This window comes from Eretmochelys imbricata, chromosome 3, assembly GCF_965152235.1.
Source record: "Eretmochelys imbricata isolate rEreImb1 chromosome 3, rEreImb1.hap1, whole genome shotgun sequence".
In the NCBI taxonomy this organism is placed as follows: Eukaryota; Metazoa; Chordata; order Testudines; family Cheloniidae; genus Eretmochelys; species Eretmochelys imbricata.
In genome coordinates, this window is record NC_135574.1 from 197,589,810 (window position 1) to 197,608,348 (window position 18,539).

At 40.5% G+C, this 18,539-nt stretch overlaps 1 protein-coding gene across 1 annotated transcript in view; it reads left to right on the plus strand.

Annotated features, from left to right (window-relative positions):
- KIF16B (kinesin family member 16B) overlaps positions 1-18,539 on the plus strand; it is a 234,811-nt gene that overhangs the window by 166,787 nt on the left and 49,485 nt on the right. The window contains exons 23-24 of the mRNA XM_077812041.1: positions 8,501-8,623; positions 18,066-18,155. Of these exons, the coding sequence (XP_077668167.1) occupies positions 8,501-8,623; positions 18,066-18,155 (213 nt within the window). The remainder of the gene's footprint in view (positions 1-8,500; positions 8,624-18,065; positions 18,156-18,539) is intronic.

The following is an 18,539-nucleotide window of genomic DNA, read 5'->3' on the forward strand; positions in this document are numbered from 1 at the left end:
TTTTGTACACATTCCCTCCTATCCTGATCATTCCTCAGGTCATCACCAAGCTCAAGGAAGATTCAGCCAGGCTCATTGTGATTGCCCTAGAGTGGCCAACGCAGTGCTTCTTCTTGGACCTCCTCTCTCTGTCAGTTCAGCCTCCCATGACTCTTCCTCTCCTTTCCAACCTTCTCAAACAGGACCGCAGCCACACTCTGCATCCGGCGATCAGCTCCCTGCACCTTACGGCGTGGCTGCTTCATGGCTGAATAAGGAGGAAGAGTGTTGCTCGGAGGCTGTCCAACAGGTCCTACGTAACGGTAGGAAGCCTTCCATTAGAATGGCCTACGTGGTTAAGTGGAAGATGTTTTCCATGTGGTCCTTGGCCTATGCGACCCATCCGGCAGAGACTTCCATCCAGGACATCTTGGAGTACCTGATATACTTTCAGGAATTAGGCTTAACACTCAGTTCCCTGAGAGTACGCTTGACAGCAATATCAATATTTCGTCCATCTATCCAAGGGAAACCAGTTTTCTCCAATGCTATGCTTATAAAGAGATTTCTGAACGCGTGAATTGTAGGCACTGATGGCTGGGCCTCCTTACATGCTGTTCTCCAGGGACAAGTTACACTCCGGCCACACCCAAAGTTTGTATCCAAGATGGTCTCTATTTCATTTGAACCAGGCAGTGTATCTGCCTGTATTTTTCTGTAAGCTGCATTCTGCCCTGGAGTAACAATGCCTCCCTATGTAGGATGCTGTTTAGCCTTTTATCTGAACAGGACTGAACAGTTTCATGCTTCCACTTGCCTGTATCATTTGCGGACTGCATGAAGAGAACATCTTGCATCAAGACTGTGTATGAGATCGTGTTGGCTATGCCACCTCAGCAGATATGGGCACATTCAACGAGAGCACAGGTAACGTCAGTGGCGTTCCTTAATGACATTTCCATATTGGACGTTTGTAGGGCAGCCATGTGATTGTCCATAACATGCATTTTCGGACCCTTATGGGATGACTGCTTCTTCCAGAGCAGATGCTAATGTTGGAAGAGCAGTCCAGCAATCCTTACTCAGGTAGACTCTGAGCTCTGCCTCCAGATGGGGTACTGCTTACTAGTCACCTACTTGGAATACTTCTGCATCTACTCAAAGAAGAAGAAATGGTTACTCACTGTAACTGTGATTCTTTGAGATGTTCTGCAGATGTGTATTCTATGATCCACCCTTCGTCCCCTCTGCATCAGAGTCTTCCCCTGGACTTTTAGTGCAAAGGAACTGAGGGGAGTCGGGGCAGCGTTGCCTCATATAGCCAGGGGAGGGGCAACAGGCATGAAGCGCAAGCACTGCCCATCTGTAAGTACTGCTAGGCAAAAGTCTCTGGCTCCAGCGCACGCGGCATGCACACACTTACTTGGAATGCCCATCTGCATCACATCTTGCAGAACCACAGTTACACTGTCAGGAACTATATTCATTTACTCATTTTACTGTCTGTCCACAGACTGTTTTTTCTATAGGAAAAGAATAAATTATAATCCTATAAAGTAAAGAGAGGAATCTAAATGATCCCTTAATGAGCCAGTTGTTATTTAAACATGATTCATCATAGGCACTTACATTTCACAAGTGTAAATCCTTAAAGTAAACTTACAGAAAACATATAGATATAGCAGAATCTATACACAGAATCTTTAATAATTTTTTTATAGTTTGGGGTGGGAGAAGTTGGACATCTCAAAACCCTATAACATATCATCAGAATGTATTTAGTTCTTTTTTTAACCAAAGTATGTCATGGTTGTATTTGAGTGATTTATAGTTTTAAAAGCAAGTCACAAAAAGTGAAATTGAACTTTATGGGTCTTTTGTAATACTTATATTTCTAATTGCCAAACTGTAGTTTATGACATCCCTAAGATGAGAACTTGATACTTCTGTCCAGTATGCAGATATGCACTGACAGATAATCTAATCACACACATTCCTTTCGTAGTGCAGCCATTTTCATAAGATCAGATGTTATATCTGCCTATCATAAAGAAGAATCAAGGCCTAAGATAATTAGTATGTGATTTTTTTAATACATAGGTCAAACAATATAAAACAGAGTTTTTAATAAAATATTTTTGGGAGTGGGGTGAGAAGCTAGAGTTATGGTTAGGAATAAATCATAGGTAAAGGACATAGTGACTCTTTTTAAACTCAATCTTGTTTACTGTTTTAAAACAAATTGTTCCACAATCAAGATATGATCAGTTGCCTACATTTTTTATTGGTTTGTTGAGTCCTTTGAATGTAGTATTTTATCTATTTTCCTTATTTCTGATGCTTTAAGAAGAACTTAAGTGCCAGATCCTCAGCTGTGGCTAACATATTCTTGGGGTGGGTGGGGGATAAGATAGCTGTAAGCTATTTGTTCTGTTCCTTTAATCCTGGGGGCTGATCTGTTTTCTGATGTAATTTAGAGTAGTCTCAGAATTGCACTGTTATCCCTGACTGTCCACTGACCCAGGGAACTGTTCTGGCAAGCCGGCTTTGCTGGGTCTCAGTCATTCTCCTGATCTCCTCTACTTAATGCCAGGAGAAATGTTGCTGTATGCATCCCAGAGTGGTTTCTGTACACTTTGAGTGAGGTGGTTAAGCAGACGTTTTAAGCTGCTGTGTATCACTGAAGCAATGCAAAGCAGACAGCTCAGACCTGAGAAGCAAATCCTTTATTTGAAAACCCAATTTGTTGACAAATATTTCACAACTTGTCATTCTCCCTATTCTGAGAAGGAAAAAATATTCATATATCTTTTTTGACTAAATTGCAAAGAGATTAAGTCTTAATATAGTCTTAGTGTAGGTACTTGGACTATGTGATTTGAAAATAGAGGAAATTAGATGAATGCAAATATATCAGAGATTTAGTTACAGATATGGGCTATGTTTTGGTTTGTATTTTGAACAATAATCATGCTACAGTAAGAGTGGTTGCACATAGGATTGCCAAAAGTTTCATAACAAGTCTCTCACTTTTAACATGGTCAGCTGGCAATCCAGGGAATTGGGGATACTGCGCTAATGCTTCCCAACAATTAAAAATAGAAACATTTGGCCCTTGATGTCTCTCCACAAGATGTACCAAATGTCGATCCTGAAACCTAGCTGAGGGTCCTGTTATCTCTTGTCTGTTTGCTTTGTGACCTATTGTCTGATGCTGTGTGGCACTGAATGAATTCTTACCTCTCTCTCTCTTAAGATTCCGCTCCAGGAATGATCTGAACTATTGAAAAGTGGCACAAGAGCACCAGTAACCCATAGGCATGACGGGTTCGGCCGATCGCGGCTCCCAGTGGCCGTGGTTCACTGCTTCAGGCCAATGGGAGCTGCAGGCAGCGGCGCGGGCCAAGGGAAGTACTGTCCGCCGCTTCCAGCAGCTCCCGTTGGCCTGAAGCAGCGAACCGCGGCCACTGGGAGCCGCAATCGGCCGAACCTGCGGACATGGCAGGTAAACAAACCGGCCCAGCCCACCAGGGGCTTTCCCTTCACAAGCAGCGGAACAAGTTTGGGAACCACTGCACTATATAATCACGCCAGTTTCAATTATTTTGGTATTTTATTTCAAAATATTTGTCAGCAAGTATGTCTGTAACAATACAGACACAACAAAAAATTGCCCTGGGAGTAGAGAGTTAAAGAAACTCCTACGACAACACAGTTCGCATTCGCGTCCACCCCACCCCACCCCCCCGCAGCCTCTCCCCAGCCCAGACCGCTCACCTCTGCCCAGTCCAGACATTCATACCCCTACCCTTATCCCAGCTGAACCCCCCTGCACCTCTCCGGCCCAGACTCACAGACCCTACCCTCCTGGAGCCCAGGGATCCAGAGGAAAAAAGAGCCTGATGCTGGGTGCCCAGCTTGCACAGAGTTTCCTGTGCACTGCCGCCTCCTTCCTTCAGGGTATGCTGGGAACTGCAGCTACTCTCTAGTTCCCTCTCCGTCCCCCCCGGCCTTGTCTTCTATTTGTGAGCTGGACTCTGCTGAGTCCAACAGTCCCTAGTGGCAGCCAGCAGCTCTGCAGCCCATTTATATGGGGGAAAAAAGGAAATTCTGCATGCCCAAGGTTAATTTCTGCACAATTGTGCAGTGGCACAGATTTCCCCCAGGAGTATTATGAGCTCACATAGTACAACACAATGTTGTTTCAGTTGGACATATATAATCACTATAACCCATTTAGGCTACACTACAGAGTTTTGTCAACAAAAGTTATGCCGCTTCGGTTTAAGCGCTATTGCATGTCCACATGATCCTCCTTGCGTCGGCAGAGCGCATCACACTGCGAAGGTTTTGCAATGCCTTATAGGGCAGGTACAACGTCACATGATGCAGGTTTCTCAATCCCATCGTTCCATGGGAACAGTTGCTAGCCACTTTTTAACTGAAGTGTACGCGTGGGGGAGTGGGCCAGAGACAGAAACAGTGTATCAGCATGCTGTCTCTTTAAGTTCAGACAGCAGCCTGAGCAACCAATCCTGAGGCAGGGGGAGGGGGTCCGCCCCCCCACGCATCAGCCCCCAGCTCTGCACAGCAGTCTTTCCCCCTTCCCCTCACTGCAGCATCAGCCGCCCTCTTTGCCTGCCTGCCTATGGTTCTGTAATTCCCTCCGAGTTCTTCCACAGCCTCCTCAGCGAGCGGGAGCGGCCTCCTCAGCAGCTCTGTGAGCTCTCTGTGCTGAAGAATGTCAAAGCTTCCCGGAGCTTTGAAAGGGGAGGGGCACTTGCCTGCGTAGCTAGATGCAAGGCAGCCGAGTTCAAAGCAGTGAGCAGAGCGGTCACGGCAGGCAATGTGGGATACTGGGGGAGGCCTGTAAGGGCGACATAACAAACAGCAGCATCTACACCAGGGTGGGCACACTATGGCCCAGAGGCCACATCCGGCCCTTCCAGACATTTTAATCTAGCCTTTGAGCTCCTGCCGGGGAGCGGGGTCTGGGGCTTGCCCTGCTGCGGTGCTCCAGTCGGGGAGCAGGGGCAGGGGCTTGCCCCACTCTGCGCGGCTCCTGGAAGCAGCAGCATGTCTCCCTTCTCGCTCCTATACATAGGGAAAGCCAGGGGGCTCTGCGTGCTACCCCGTCCGGAGGTGCCGCCTCCACAGCTCCCATTGGCCAGGGTTAGCCAATGGGAGCTGCAGGGGCAGCACCTGCAGATGGGGCGGGGTGCAGAGCTGCCTGGCCGTGCCTCTGTGTAGGAGCTAGAGTGGGGACATGCTGCTGGTTCTGGGAACTGCTTGAGGTAAGCGCCACCCAGAGCCTGCACCCCAGCCCACTGCCCCAGCCCTGATCCCCCTCCTGCCTTCTGAACCACTCGGTCCCAACCCGGAGCACCCTTCTGCACCCCCAACCCCTCACCTTCAGCAGCACCTCAGAGCCCTCATCCCCTCCTGAACCCCAACCCACAGTTTTTGTCAGCATTCATGGCCCACCATGCAATTTCCATACCCAAAAAATTTGCCCACCCCGACCTACACTGATGCTTTGTCAATTTTACTTTGCCGTAAAAGCTTTATGCCTCTCATTGAGGTGGTTTTATTTTGTTGCCAAAATAGGAGAGTTTTGCCACCAAAAGTAGCATTGTAGTGTGTACATCTCTACTATTTTATCAGCAAAAGCTGCCTTTTGCCAACAAAACTGTGTAGTGTAAACAAGGCCTTACTTATGCTGAGAATACATTCCAAGTGAGTCTCATTGGGACTTAAAAAGTAAATAATTGTGAGAACTACTGTTATCAAGGTTGGTATGTGACTATACATACTGTATGTAACACTTTTTGGATTATATAGAAAAATTCTACTATATGGCTGAATTTGGTTAGATGCACCACAGAATTTCTATACTCTTATTTGTCTTCAAATCTAAGACAATGTAAATTCTACGCTTTTCACAGAACAGTCTTGCACTGAAACTCCTTTTATTCCACTGTAATTTAAATATTATTGGATAAACTTTGATGGTTGTCAAAGCTTTGTTAATTTGTTAGGACGTTCTTTGCCAAATACTGTAGTTTATTTTGTTTGGTACTATATTATTTCTTTTTCTAAACTATAATTTCTATGTAAATTCTCAGTAGAAACAGTATATTTTCCACAAAGATGAATAAATGATAAACACCCTCTGTCACTGTTTTTAACTTATTGAGAGTAACTTTTGTGGTATTATTTTAGAGAGAGATTAAACTAAAGTGTCAGTCTCAGGGAAATGAACTGTTCTTCCTTTCAAGGTAAATATTAACTAGTGTTAAACAAAAAAAATCAGACCTTTCCCCCCTCTTTTTAGAAATCAAAAACCTCTGAGATATTCAGCTTTTGACCAAGAACTTTTGTTTTTCAAGTTTAGTTTTCAAATGGAAAAAATGAATGTTTTCAAGAAAGCAGATGCTTTCTGTGAAAAATTTCATTTAGATGAAAGCCTAATTTTCTATTGGAAAAAGATTTTGGCAAAAAGTTCTTGACCAGCTCTAATAACATTTTAAAAGATTGAGATTTGGATTAGTAACAGGAGAGAGAGATTTTTGCTCTCGGTGGCCAGTTCAAGCCAGGTAAATCTGTAAGTAACCAAAAGTTATCTATGGACAGATACCACAGAAAGAGGCCTATGTGAAAGAGTTGATAGTCTTGGTGCAGTTCCTGTTATATATAAGTACACAGCACAAAAATCACCATCACAACTGAAACCAACAAACACCTTGTGTGCAGTCGCAGTGGAGAGACCACTAGATAGTCAGTGCTGGTCAGAATTGGGGCACTTAAGCGTAGGAGCTTATGCAATGTGGTGGCTCTACTTAGGTTTCTAGGATTGTCAGTCCCACACATGTTGAATATGGATTTCACTTACTAAAATAGCAGATTACCTTGTCTTTTTTGCTTTAAGACATTGTTTATATGTGGTATAGAAATATTAAAAAATTAAACAGGATATTTTGGTTTTGGAGATCAATTTACTATACAGTAAAAAGTCAGATGTTAATAAATTGGAAATAACACTTTCAATTGGGGTTTTAGTATTTTTTCATAGAAATAAGACCTCTAAATAGCCTGTCGGCTTGCTCTGGAGTAAGGAACACAGAGTCTCAGGTGGTCATCAGTAAAGCTTTGGTCTAGATTATATAGATGTCCTTGGGTAACATCGTTATGTATAAAAATGGAATATGACAGCAAAATTAAATCTGTTTTTAAAATCTATATTATAAACTTGTATTTGTCTCAGTGCTATTGCTTTTTAAAATAAAAGTGAAATTACGAAGGTTTTCAAACTAAACTTTTTCCACTAAAAAGATGGAGAACTTAATGGTACCAGAAATCACATAATTAATATCTTTATTCACTACAAATGCTTTTGCCACTTTTGGACACAAACATTGCAAAACGTTAATCTTGAGTTACAAAAATATTTTAATTTTTGACACAATTTTGGAAAATACAAGATTGCTAAATTGCAGATCCTATTAGCTCTTAGTCAAAGAAATGCACTCCCATTGTAGACTTATCTGTAAAGGTGTTTGTAATCTCCAGCACCTTGCTGTCCAGACGATGAACATTTGTCATATTTGACTTTTCTGTTAGTCAGATGCGGCTTAAAAGATATGATAGGAAACTGTTTTGACAATGGATTAAAGTGTTGTCTGTACCTTATTGAATGATAAAATGCCTTAGGATTTAAAATATTTGTAGGATTGCCCAGATTCTCTCAAGCTTTGCGTGATGTCTGCTAATAGGTCTGATATTTAAAACAAACAAACAAAAAACAAGGTCAATTTCTGGTTGTAAAGTCCTAATTCATTTATTTATATTTTCGAGTAAGATCAAAACATAAAGTTTAATGCAGGGATTGGCAACCTTTGGCATGCAGCCCGTCAGGGAAATCCGCTGACGGGCCAGGATGGTTTGTTTACCTGCAGCATCCACAGGTTCAACCAATTACAGCTTCCACTGGCCGCGGTTCGCCGTTCCAGGCCAATGGGGGCTGCGGGAAGTGGTGTGGGCCAAGTGATGTGCTGGCCGCCGCTTCCCGCAGCCCCCATTGGCCTGGAACGGCAAATCACGGCCAGTGGGGGCTGCGATCACCCGAACCTGAGGATGCTGCAGGTAAACAAACCGTCCCAGCCCGCCAGCGGATTTCCCTGATGGGCCGCATGCCAAAGGTTACCGATCCCTGATTTAATGCTACCTTTTTAGCTTTTTACTTCTAAGCTGCAAATGCCTTCAAATATTAAACAACAATTGAAATGGCTTTATCACAATTTTTTCATGTATATCTAAAAGAAATGTGAGGGTTTATTAATAAGATGATTACCATTTTTCTTTCAAAGAACCCTTCATGTTTCTAAATCACCTTTGCCTCCTGTATGCTCTTTTCTCTACTTCTCTGTCCAAGAGCATTTTCTTATTTCTAGCCAACTGAAGTATGTTCCATGTAGTGATTCTGGTCTTCCTTTGTTCTTCTTATTTGATATCTACTTGATAGCGGATGGTCTGTCGCTCTCTGGGAGCAAATCCAGATGACCTAAAGGATCCAATTAAAATTAGCATTCCACGCTATGTCCTTTGTGGGCAGGGAAAAGATGAGCACTATGAGTTTGAAATAAAGGTAAGTGTTTTTCACTTACCTTTCTTTAATGTTTGGATTTCTTGCACTCATGCTGCGTTGTTATACCATTACTGAGTGACAGAAAAATGTAAAAAATGCCCAAGATTCACAAGCAAGTGGCTATAAGATTGCTCTACCCAGCTGTCAAAGTTCAAAAGGTGGAAAACATTCTTGCATTGTGAAATGCAGTTGTTAATAAAGTGTGTAGCTATGACTGAGTTGACTGCTGCTCACAATGATGTCACAAGCAGTACAGAAGCCAAGAGAAGTAGACGACAACCTGAAAGAAAACTGCCGGTTTAAAAAATGTTACACATTAGAAATCTGCATGATTACCCCAAGGAAATGTATTGTGTTGGCTGCCGAAGGTCTTTCCAACAGAAAACATTCTGGATTTCAGACATGTCTATTAGCAGGAGAGATATGATCACTCCACCCTAAATGTGCAAAACAAGCCTTTTAAACTCAAGGTGAGTGTCATGTCTTGGGCAAGATGTCATCCTTGGTAAAAAAAGGCTCACATATGTAATCTTAACTATCACTGATATCTCATTGTCAGGGACAAGGGAGCATTGTAAGTATTCTTTCTGAAGGTTGTCACTTTTATGTTTTTTCTATTAAAAATTCCCATTGTCACAAACTTTCTTACTCAAGAGCACACTTTCCTGGATACTGTGGGGATGTCTGCATACAGCATCTAATGGATCATGTGCACAACTACAAAACTTCAGTGGTCAGACTCTTGATCTCACTACTCCAGTGTAAATTTGGGGTAACTACATTGAAGTGACAGGAGGGTAGCTGAGATTAGAATATAACTCAAGCTAAATTTTAACATAATACTGGTTTTATCACAAAAATCACGGTACAATTTGATATAAAATTATTAGACATATTAAGTTATTAAACTTGTCATGTTTTCCTCTAATAACAAACACAGCATTAAGCTATAGATGTTTTCTGAGGTTCCATCTGCTCCCTGGTCTCCCCATGTTACTCCTTCCACCCTCCATTTTCTCCATGTTCAAACTCTGTTAATTTCTCCTATTCCCATCTCCTTCTCCCTCAATGTTATCTCTTCCATCCTAGTTTCTCCCTGAGATTTTTCGTGTTCAACCTTGTTGGGTAAGTACAGGGACACTGCCTTTCCTTCCTAACCCAGGTATTGAGACGGTCTCTCTTCAAAGCAAAACATGAAAAGCTGACTGGAAACATGCTTGGTGAAGGTAGAGCATGCACAACCTTGTATGATTGACACATCTCTGCAGACTGAAGACCTCAATTTGCTGGGGTCAGAGATAAGAGGATAGCCTTTAGCTACTGTGTGTCAAACTTGCTGACCTAGTTTTTCATTAGCTACCGCCGGTTAAAGGACTTTCACTACAACATGCAGATAATTTCTGAGCTGTGTTCACATTCTGCCAGCTGAAAAATTGGTATCTAATCCATCAGGTTAGGTCAAAGATGGTCAGACCTGCTGCTGGCCACATCACTTCCTTGTGTATCATTGGCTATGAAACTGAAGTGTCTTAACCACATCAGCTCAATAAGCCATTGGCTTCGGGGAAATATTTGACTTCATGATACCAAATCATCCCACTCCCTCTACCTTTTCAAGAATCCCTCTTGCAAGTAACTACTAAGGAACAAGTTGCAGCTTTTTCACAGGTCAGAACAATAGAAGAGGGTGACATAGCAGTGTCAGGGAATGGGAGTCTACTATCGTTATACTTGTATGCCTTTGTTATCAGCTTAATTACAGTAATAAACATAATACCATAGGTGGCAACTCTGAAATTGGTTAGGGCTCTTCAGAGGTTAGTACCTGGGATATCCCTTATAATCCATCAGCCTTTCTTTATTCAAGGCAGTTAACTCTCTCTGCTGTCTTCACAAGTCATGTTTCTCTTTTATTGTTTATTTTCTCCTTGGAGGCCAGGCCGTGCTGTTGCCCAAGCTGCTTTCCCTGTGGTGACTATTAGGCTCCAAGCCCCACCCCACAGTCCTTGTAATATAAGCCTACGACTGCCACTCCATCAGGGACTTAGAAGGCTGCTACTTCTCTGCTCCTGGGTTCCCTCTCTCTATTCAGCAATCTGGTTGCAGGACCCCCGACTCTACTCCCCTCTGATTAGGCCCCAACTGGAGTATTGTGTCCAATTCTGGGCACCACATTTCAGGAAAGATGTGGACAACTTAGAAAGAGTCCAGAGAAGAGCAACAAAAATGATTAAAGGTCTAGAAAACATGATCTATGAGGGAAGTTTGAAAAAATTGGGTTTGTTTAGTCTGGAAAAGAGAAGACTGAGAGGGGACATAACAGTTCTCAAGTATGTAAAAGGGTGTTACAAGGAAGAGGAATAAAAATGGTTCTCCTTAACCTCTGAGGATAGGACAAGAAGCAATGGGCTTAAATTGCAGCAACAGAGGTTTAGATTGGACATTAGGAAAAACTTCCTAACTGTCAAGGTGGTTAACCACTGGAATAAATTGCCTAGGGAGGCTGTGTAATCTCCATCATTGAGGATTTTTAAGAGCAGGTTGGACAAACACCTGTCGGGGATGGTCTAGAGACCATACGTAATCCTGCCTTGAGTGCAGGGGACTGGACTAGACGAGCTCTCAAGGTCCCTTCCAGTTCTATGATTCATGGAAGCATAATTACAAAACTATCTTCCATAAAGATATCCTATTGACTGAATGATTCCTACTCTTGAAGACCAAAATCCCTGACGGTATAATGAGACCATCCATATCTAATTCAGAGGAGTGGGAGAGAAATTACGAGCAAGATGCCTTATGCTTTAGGGAATAAGCCAACCATTAAGAGAGAGGGGTTAGGAAGAAATTTCCTCAATGAGATGGTTACTTCAGATATGTCCACTATACAGGTTCTTGCATCTTTCTTTAAAGCGTCTGATGCTGACTATTGCTAGAGATAGCATATTAGATGAGATGGAGCACTGATATGATTCATTATGTCAATTCCTGTGCTTCTGTGTTCCATTCTGGTCTTATGACTACTCAGCATCTCTAATTGCAAGTTCAGAATGGTGACCTTAGTCTCAATTGTAGCATTTTAAATTCACAGGATTGACTTGGTGCTCTACTTTAGTCACTTACTTACACGTATTTGCCAGGTCATTTCTCAGGAACTACCTTCATATCTTCTTTGGAGGGGTTTGTTACCAGTGCAAAGCTCTATCATTTTGGCCAGGGTATTAAGCAAGCACTAGCTATGGTGGAAGCTGACATTCACATCTTCCTCTACCTTGATAGTTGACTAATAAATGGGGGGGACAACCTGCATTACAGATGGCTGGCTCTCGGTTTCATTTCTGAGACCGAAAGATAGAACAAGGTGATTCACTTTCACTCCTGAAAACACACTGCATTTGACTCGACTATAGATTCAAAAGTGGCAGGAGTTTACTGCCCTGTAGAATGTTTCAAGAATGCTTAATTATCCTGTCAATATGGTCTTAACCTCAAAACCTAGATTATGGGTTCCTGAGCCTACTGATAACTCTGTTTGCTAGATTGAGAGTGAGGTCTCTTCACCAAAGTTGTTTTCTTTAGGCAGATATAGCATTTTTAAATCCAGATTGACTGCCTCTCAAGTGGTGTCCCTCAAAGTCTATTCTCCATCAGGTGAAGTTAGGTTGATGCTTAGTTACTTCCTTACTAGAATGAAAACATTCTGTCAAGTCCCAAGGTTATTAATAGTTTAGTGTTACTATAGGATAGGATTTGGGAGAGGTAATTTTCTCTCAACCTCTTCTAGATAGTCTTTTCCACATACATAGACGATGTAATGCTTCCCTTTAGTCTTAAAATCTATAAATCTGTTAAGAAAAGGAAGGTTCTACCCTGTTTATTTCATGGATGTCCCTCATGGCCAGGGAAGATTACCAGCTGCTGAAATAACTCATTACCTGAGGGTCTTTTCTTTCTCCCAAATTTAGACCTAAATTTCTCTTTTATCAGAGTGAGATTTTTTTCCCTAGTCCTACTTCTGCTGTTGGTCTCCCAACAAACTGCTCAAGCTTTTATTGCTCTTTTCCTACCACAAAACTATGACTTTCCTGCACCTTACAGCCCTCAAACTCTGACTCAGATACAAGTTGAACTATCAGAGAACTTCTAAAGATAAGCAAGCCGCATCCGTGAATCTTTGGGAACATACATTTTTATCAGCAGATACTTAAATTAGTATGTGGCCACATCCTAGATATTACCATAATTTGAAGAAACAGAATCAAGAAATGAGGGTGAAAAAACGTCTTCTGCTGGCACAAAATAGATAAATTCCTTCCCTGGTATCACAAAGAAGAGTGAGCAATTCAGGGGATCTTGGCAGCACCTTTAGTCTAAATATTCATAAGTCCTTCAATCTAGTAGGCAGTCCTTAAATAAGTTCACTTCTAGCTAAACTGTAGTATATCATCAAGACAAAACATTATTTTCTAGTGCAGGTTGGCTTAGCACCTTGTCCATCCATAGGTGAGTCTTAGTGTTTTGGAGTGGGCCTTTTAAATGGTCCCTTCACTCTCATAGTTAGCTAACTCTAGTCCATCATGATGAAACCATTGCACACAAGACCTACCTTATGATTTTCAGGAGATCCTAGACTTGAGACCCCACATTGAATTGATTCATTTTCTATAAAACAGAGAATCCTTAGGCCAGCACCAGCCTCTTCTGCAACAGGAGAGGTGAAGTCCAGCCACTTATGCTGGTGTTTAGTGGTAGTTACTAACATTAATATCTTTCCTACACCGTGCCAATGGATAGTTTTCCATATAAACTCTCATCTGCCAGGCAGTTTTGTATGCATTCCTTAGAGAATCCAAATAGCCATGTTAACATAAGTGAAGGTAGTTGATTATTTAAATAACTTGACTAAAGCCTCAGAGCATGTCTGTATTGGGACTGGGATTGGAACGCAAGAGTCACTTGCTGTCAATCCATGCTTGCTCTCATGTTATTGTGCTGCCCATAGGTTGTGGCCAGAAGCCACAATGGATGTTCAGCAGGGAAGCCCACTCTAGAGGCAGGCAATTGGCCTGCATCCAGGAGGAAGTTTGCGGTGGATATAATGCCACTGATAGCTGCCAGATGTCACAATTCATCCACAGGCTCAGAGTGTACTGGATTCCCTCAAAATTTTGACTCCTCCAGGCATGGATTTCACTGACTCCAAAAGACAACTCTAAAGATTAGTATGAGGCAGAAAGAGATCATTAATCTGTTTTTTAGAGAAAATATCTCATTCACAGCCTCTTAAATCCAAAAATATAAATACATTTTTTTTTTAAAATCCTCAGTTCACTTTTAAATTTTTTGCTCAATATTTTAGTCAAAAATGTCTTCCAAGAAACAGATCTGTGTAAATCTAGATATAATTTAGGACCACTGAATTTTAGATCTTCAGATACCGAGTTCATAGATTGTGGCAGAAACAAAAATGTAAACAAGGTTTTCAGCTTTTCCCATCACTGGATCAAAAACATACTGACTTGAAGGCCAAACGAGTCACCTGTCCCGCCATATTAAAGTCCTATTTGACGAGTGCCATAGTTAATGTCATTGGTGGAGATGGAATTTTTCTCCAAGGAAAAGATCTGCACAGTAGCCGTTTAGAACTTCCTCACACTCCTTCACTTACTATATACCATTTGGACCTCTTGGCTGATGCTGCTTGTAGAGTTAAAGTCCTAAAGGGTGATTATGCTCTGGGAAAAGTATTGTAAAATAGCATCAAATTTAATTCTGCAGGTGATAAATGAGCCAGAGAAGAATTCAGCTCACTCACCTATAACTGCTCTGGTTCTGCTATGCTAACAGGAGTAAAATTAGTATAACTTAATTTTGTAAATAGAGCTTGCAGAGGTTATTTTCAAGGAGCACATCTGGTGAGTTGAGGGACTGTTAATTTTCACAGTGACAATAACGGCACTATAATTTCACAAAAATAATTCAGTAGGCTACGCTTTCTCCTACCTTTTTATCTCCCTTTCTGTTGGCTTCAGGATAGGGCACATTTTTTAATTACTTTTTTCACTGTTGTTTTTGTGTCTTAAAAAAAAAAAGACAATGACTACAGTTTTCTTTTGAGTGCCTCGATAGGAAATCAATATAAAATGTTGATTAGACTGTTTACCCACTGTCACCAAGCAGAAGAAAAGTTCAGCAGTCCACATTGTCGTATTCTCATTCCATAAACCTAATTTTCAGGCAGGAAATAATCCTGTTTAATCTAGAGCAGAACTAAAACTGCAGTTTTAGACTATTCAATTAAATATTAATTTATTAGTTTTTGTAATAAAGTCAAAAATATATTTAACTTGATAGACTACAAGGGTTCCAAAAATAGCTGTTGTTTTCCTCATAAATCCATATTTAGTATTGCACTGCATGTCACAATGTTGTTAAAAATGTGTTTAAAATGTTATGGAAAAAATACTTTATCCTCTGTATACAGATACTAACACTGATGATATAAAATTGTTTTAAAATAAACTGTGGCAGAATATGCCATAAAATTTTAAAAAAGCATCATTCTGAGTTAGGAACTAAATTCTATTCTGCAGGTCAGCCTTTTGAGAGTTTCACCCATAGCCTCTCTATATGGACTAACCGTCCCTATGTTTCAGATATAAAATTTGATTTTTGAACTGCAGCAGCACAAAAATGACCTGCCCAGGCAAGCCCAAATTAACTTTACGTGCTACTGCTCTAGGGAAGTTCTGCAGATTTTCTTGGCCGTGTAGCCACGGAAGCTATGCTCTCACTAGAACAGTCCAGCTCCCATAAAAGTAAATTACTCTTTTGACTACATTGGTTGGAACAGGCCCTCTGTAGTGGCTCTAGAAAGTTACATTAGGTTTTCCGCAACCACCCTTCCTTTGTGCGTGTAGTCTGAGTCTGTCCTGTCCTAACATCCAGTAGGATTATGGAGCTTTTGGGAATATTAGGATCTTGCCAAACATTGAAATTGAGCCACTTAAAAATCTCAGTATTGAGGGTGTGGAGAGAGTATCATTACCTGGGTGACAGAACACCAGCTAACCAAGGAAGAATGTTAAAATAGCAATGGTTTGAAGTTTTTTTACTTTCTCTGGCTGCTGGATTGACACTAGAGAAAGGGTCCATATGACTTAGAGCAACCCCCTCACCCTATCCACCAAAGGACCGTTGGAGGTAATGCCTTCATTTTTAAAATAACCTTGGAACATAGCTTCTCAATACTGCCTTCTACTTACCTCAACCCAGTCTAGCATCTAGCAATATAGATAATAGAGTCATTAAGCTTTGGTAAAGTCTCACAGGATGGAGGTGCGAAATAATAATTGGGATTTGGAGTCCTCTTGAGGCAGTTTGATTTGAGTAATTCTTTGCTTTCCTGGAACTTATGCAGTTCTCAGATGCAGAGCAAGATACGTTGACAAGCATTTTTGGCACATTGACATCAGTGCTCTTCCACAAGTGTGTGGTCCAGAGGGCTGTGAATGTTTTGGGCCTGCTAAGACATTTTTTTTTTTCACTGAAACTTAGAAAAAGGGCAAAAGTCATTTCTGGACTGAGATCTTGTAAGCTTAAGAGTGTCAGCCCAGAGTGAAATTTTACTGTTAATTTATAATCCCTGAAATATATAATTAAAACAAACAATGAAATGACCTGAAAATTATAGCTGCTCAAACATTAGTTAATTATTACCATCTGTATCATTTTTGCATTGTGAATGACATCCTATTATAGTCTAACATTTGCTTAGATTCTGAGACTGATGTTATCATCTAGGTAAATTATAAACTATTTTGTCTAAAAGATTAACATTCTTTAGTACAGCAAACTGTTCATTCACTGTTTACAGTTTGAAATAAATATATACTGTAAATGCATTCAGCTGATTCTTAAATCCTTAAGACATTTTATTATTATAATCATTATAAAAAAAATTATGAGATGCAATTGGGTATGAATTGTTTATAAGGAAATGCAGTGTGTCATGCAGAAATTTTTATTATGTTTAAGTAGCATTTGATCATATTTGTGATCAATTTTTTTATAAAAAAAATAACTTTCAAAGAAGGGAATGGTAATGAATTTGCTTATTAAGGACTTAAAGTAGTAGAAAACTCACATTCTCAACGATGTTAAAAAGAGAACTGAATATCTTGAGATCAATTTGTTACATGCCCTTATTTTTTATAGTTCCTATGTTACACAATGCACATTTATTTTTCCTTTTGCAAAATGTTGTCACTATGTAATTCCACTGTTGTATGCACATCAAGAGGGAATGAGAAGGTCATAATTTAAATGGTATTAATGAGTTAGCTGTGACCAAATAAGGAACTCATAACAAGCTCCTTCTGGTTTTGCTGTTCCAAGTTCTTTTCCCCCTCCCCTATTATTCCATCTTGTCTGCTTTTCTCCAGTGCTGTAACTACACTATATGATCAATAGTGAACAGTAGTTATTTTAGATTTACTTTGGGGTTAAAAGCCAAACCCAGTTCTTTCTGGAATAAATTTTGTTGCCGTGTTTATCTTTGCCCTCGATCCATAACATCGGAAGTTCAAGTGCTATACCTCTTGTTAACCAGGTTAATATATTTAATTTAATACCAGGTATGTATATATGTTAAGACTTCGGAATTGCGATCATTTCTACTAATTTCAGAGAATGAAAAACTTACTTTATGTCAAATAATTTCTCAGTTGAAGCAAGGAGTTCGGGTTTTCTCAATCTCTTAGGATAGGTTGTGCCACCCTTAGTGACATTGATAAGTACCTTCTCAAGGAATAATCCTGTTGGCGTACGTGAAACTACTCTTACGAGTAAGGTGCACACCCATGTGAGTAAGGGTGCATATATTGCATTTTGAAGAAATATTTTCAATTGAAACCTAGAAAATTACAGGACTGTTGCAATGTACCTTTTACAAATGTTAAATACACTCTCATGCAATAATTTACAATGTGAATGTGCGTAATATATATATGTATAGCGACACAAAACCAGTGCTGTGTGCTATGGTGTAATGGATTATCCCATTCATTATTTTAAATAATAATGTTGGTATCTAAAGGCACCATAACTACACAGTGGAAGGTTTTGAGTATTTTCACATGCATACAGATTTGTGAAGCCACTCTAGAATATGCAATAAAAGTGTTCAGTCTCTGTCACTGAATAAATATGGTTAAAGATTTCTTGTCTGTGAAATCAAGCAAATAATTTTGTCAAAAGCCAGTTGTGCTTTTCCCCCCAATACATTCTGCCACCATAATAACAGAAAAATTAAGTAAACTTATCAAAATATGTGGTGTTATGTATGGGAACTAATGTTGCCTGCTTTACATAGCAACTCTGTTTGCTGCATTCTTTTTAATGACAAACTGTTTTTTTGTTGTTTTTGTTTTCTGGTGAATAGATAACAGTCCTGGATGAGATCTGGACAGTATTCAGGCGGTACAGTCGTTTTCGAGAAATGCATAAAACTTTAAAGTTAAAATACCCAGAGGTAAGTCACTCAGAAGCTTCTTTTGAGGGATAGAGTGGAAATGAGGCTTGAAAAGAAAGATGCTTTCAAAATATATATGCTGTCTAAGATCCTTATTCTCAGATCTGTGCTTCTTGCATAGGACTCACAGGCTCCTGCAGTAGTTTGAGGTTCCAAAGTCACTGGGTCCAGCAAGATAATCATTGCATTGTCAACAATGTGTTGCCTCTAACCATTAATTTCTTTCTTAGGGCTGACTGGACTTGGTCCCTGCAGCTGACTGCAACATACCTGTTGTCTCATTGAGTCATCTCGACAATTTCTTCTGTTCCTTAGTTATCCTTTTATAATAGTTCCTTGCAGGTTGCTATAAAATATAAGATTGTTCTGTCTGGACACCTCAGA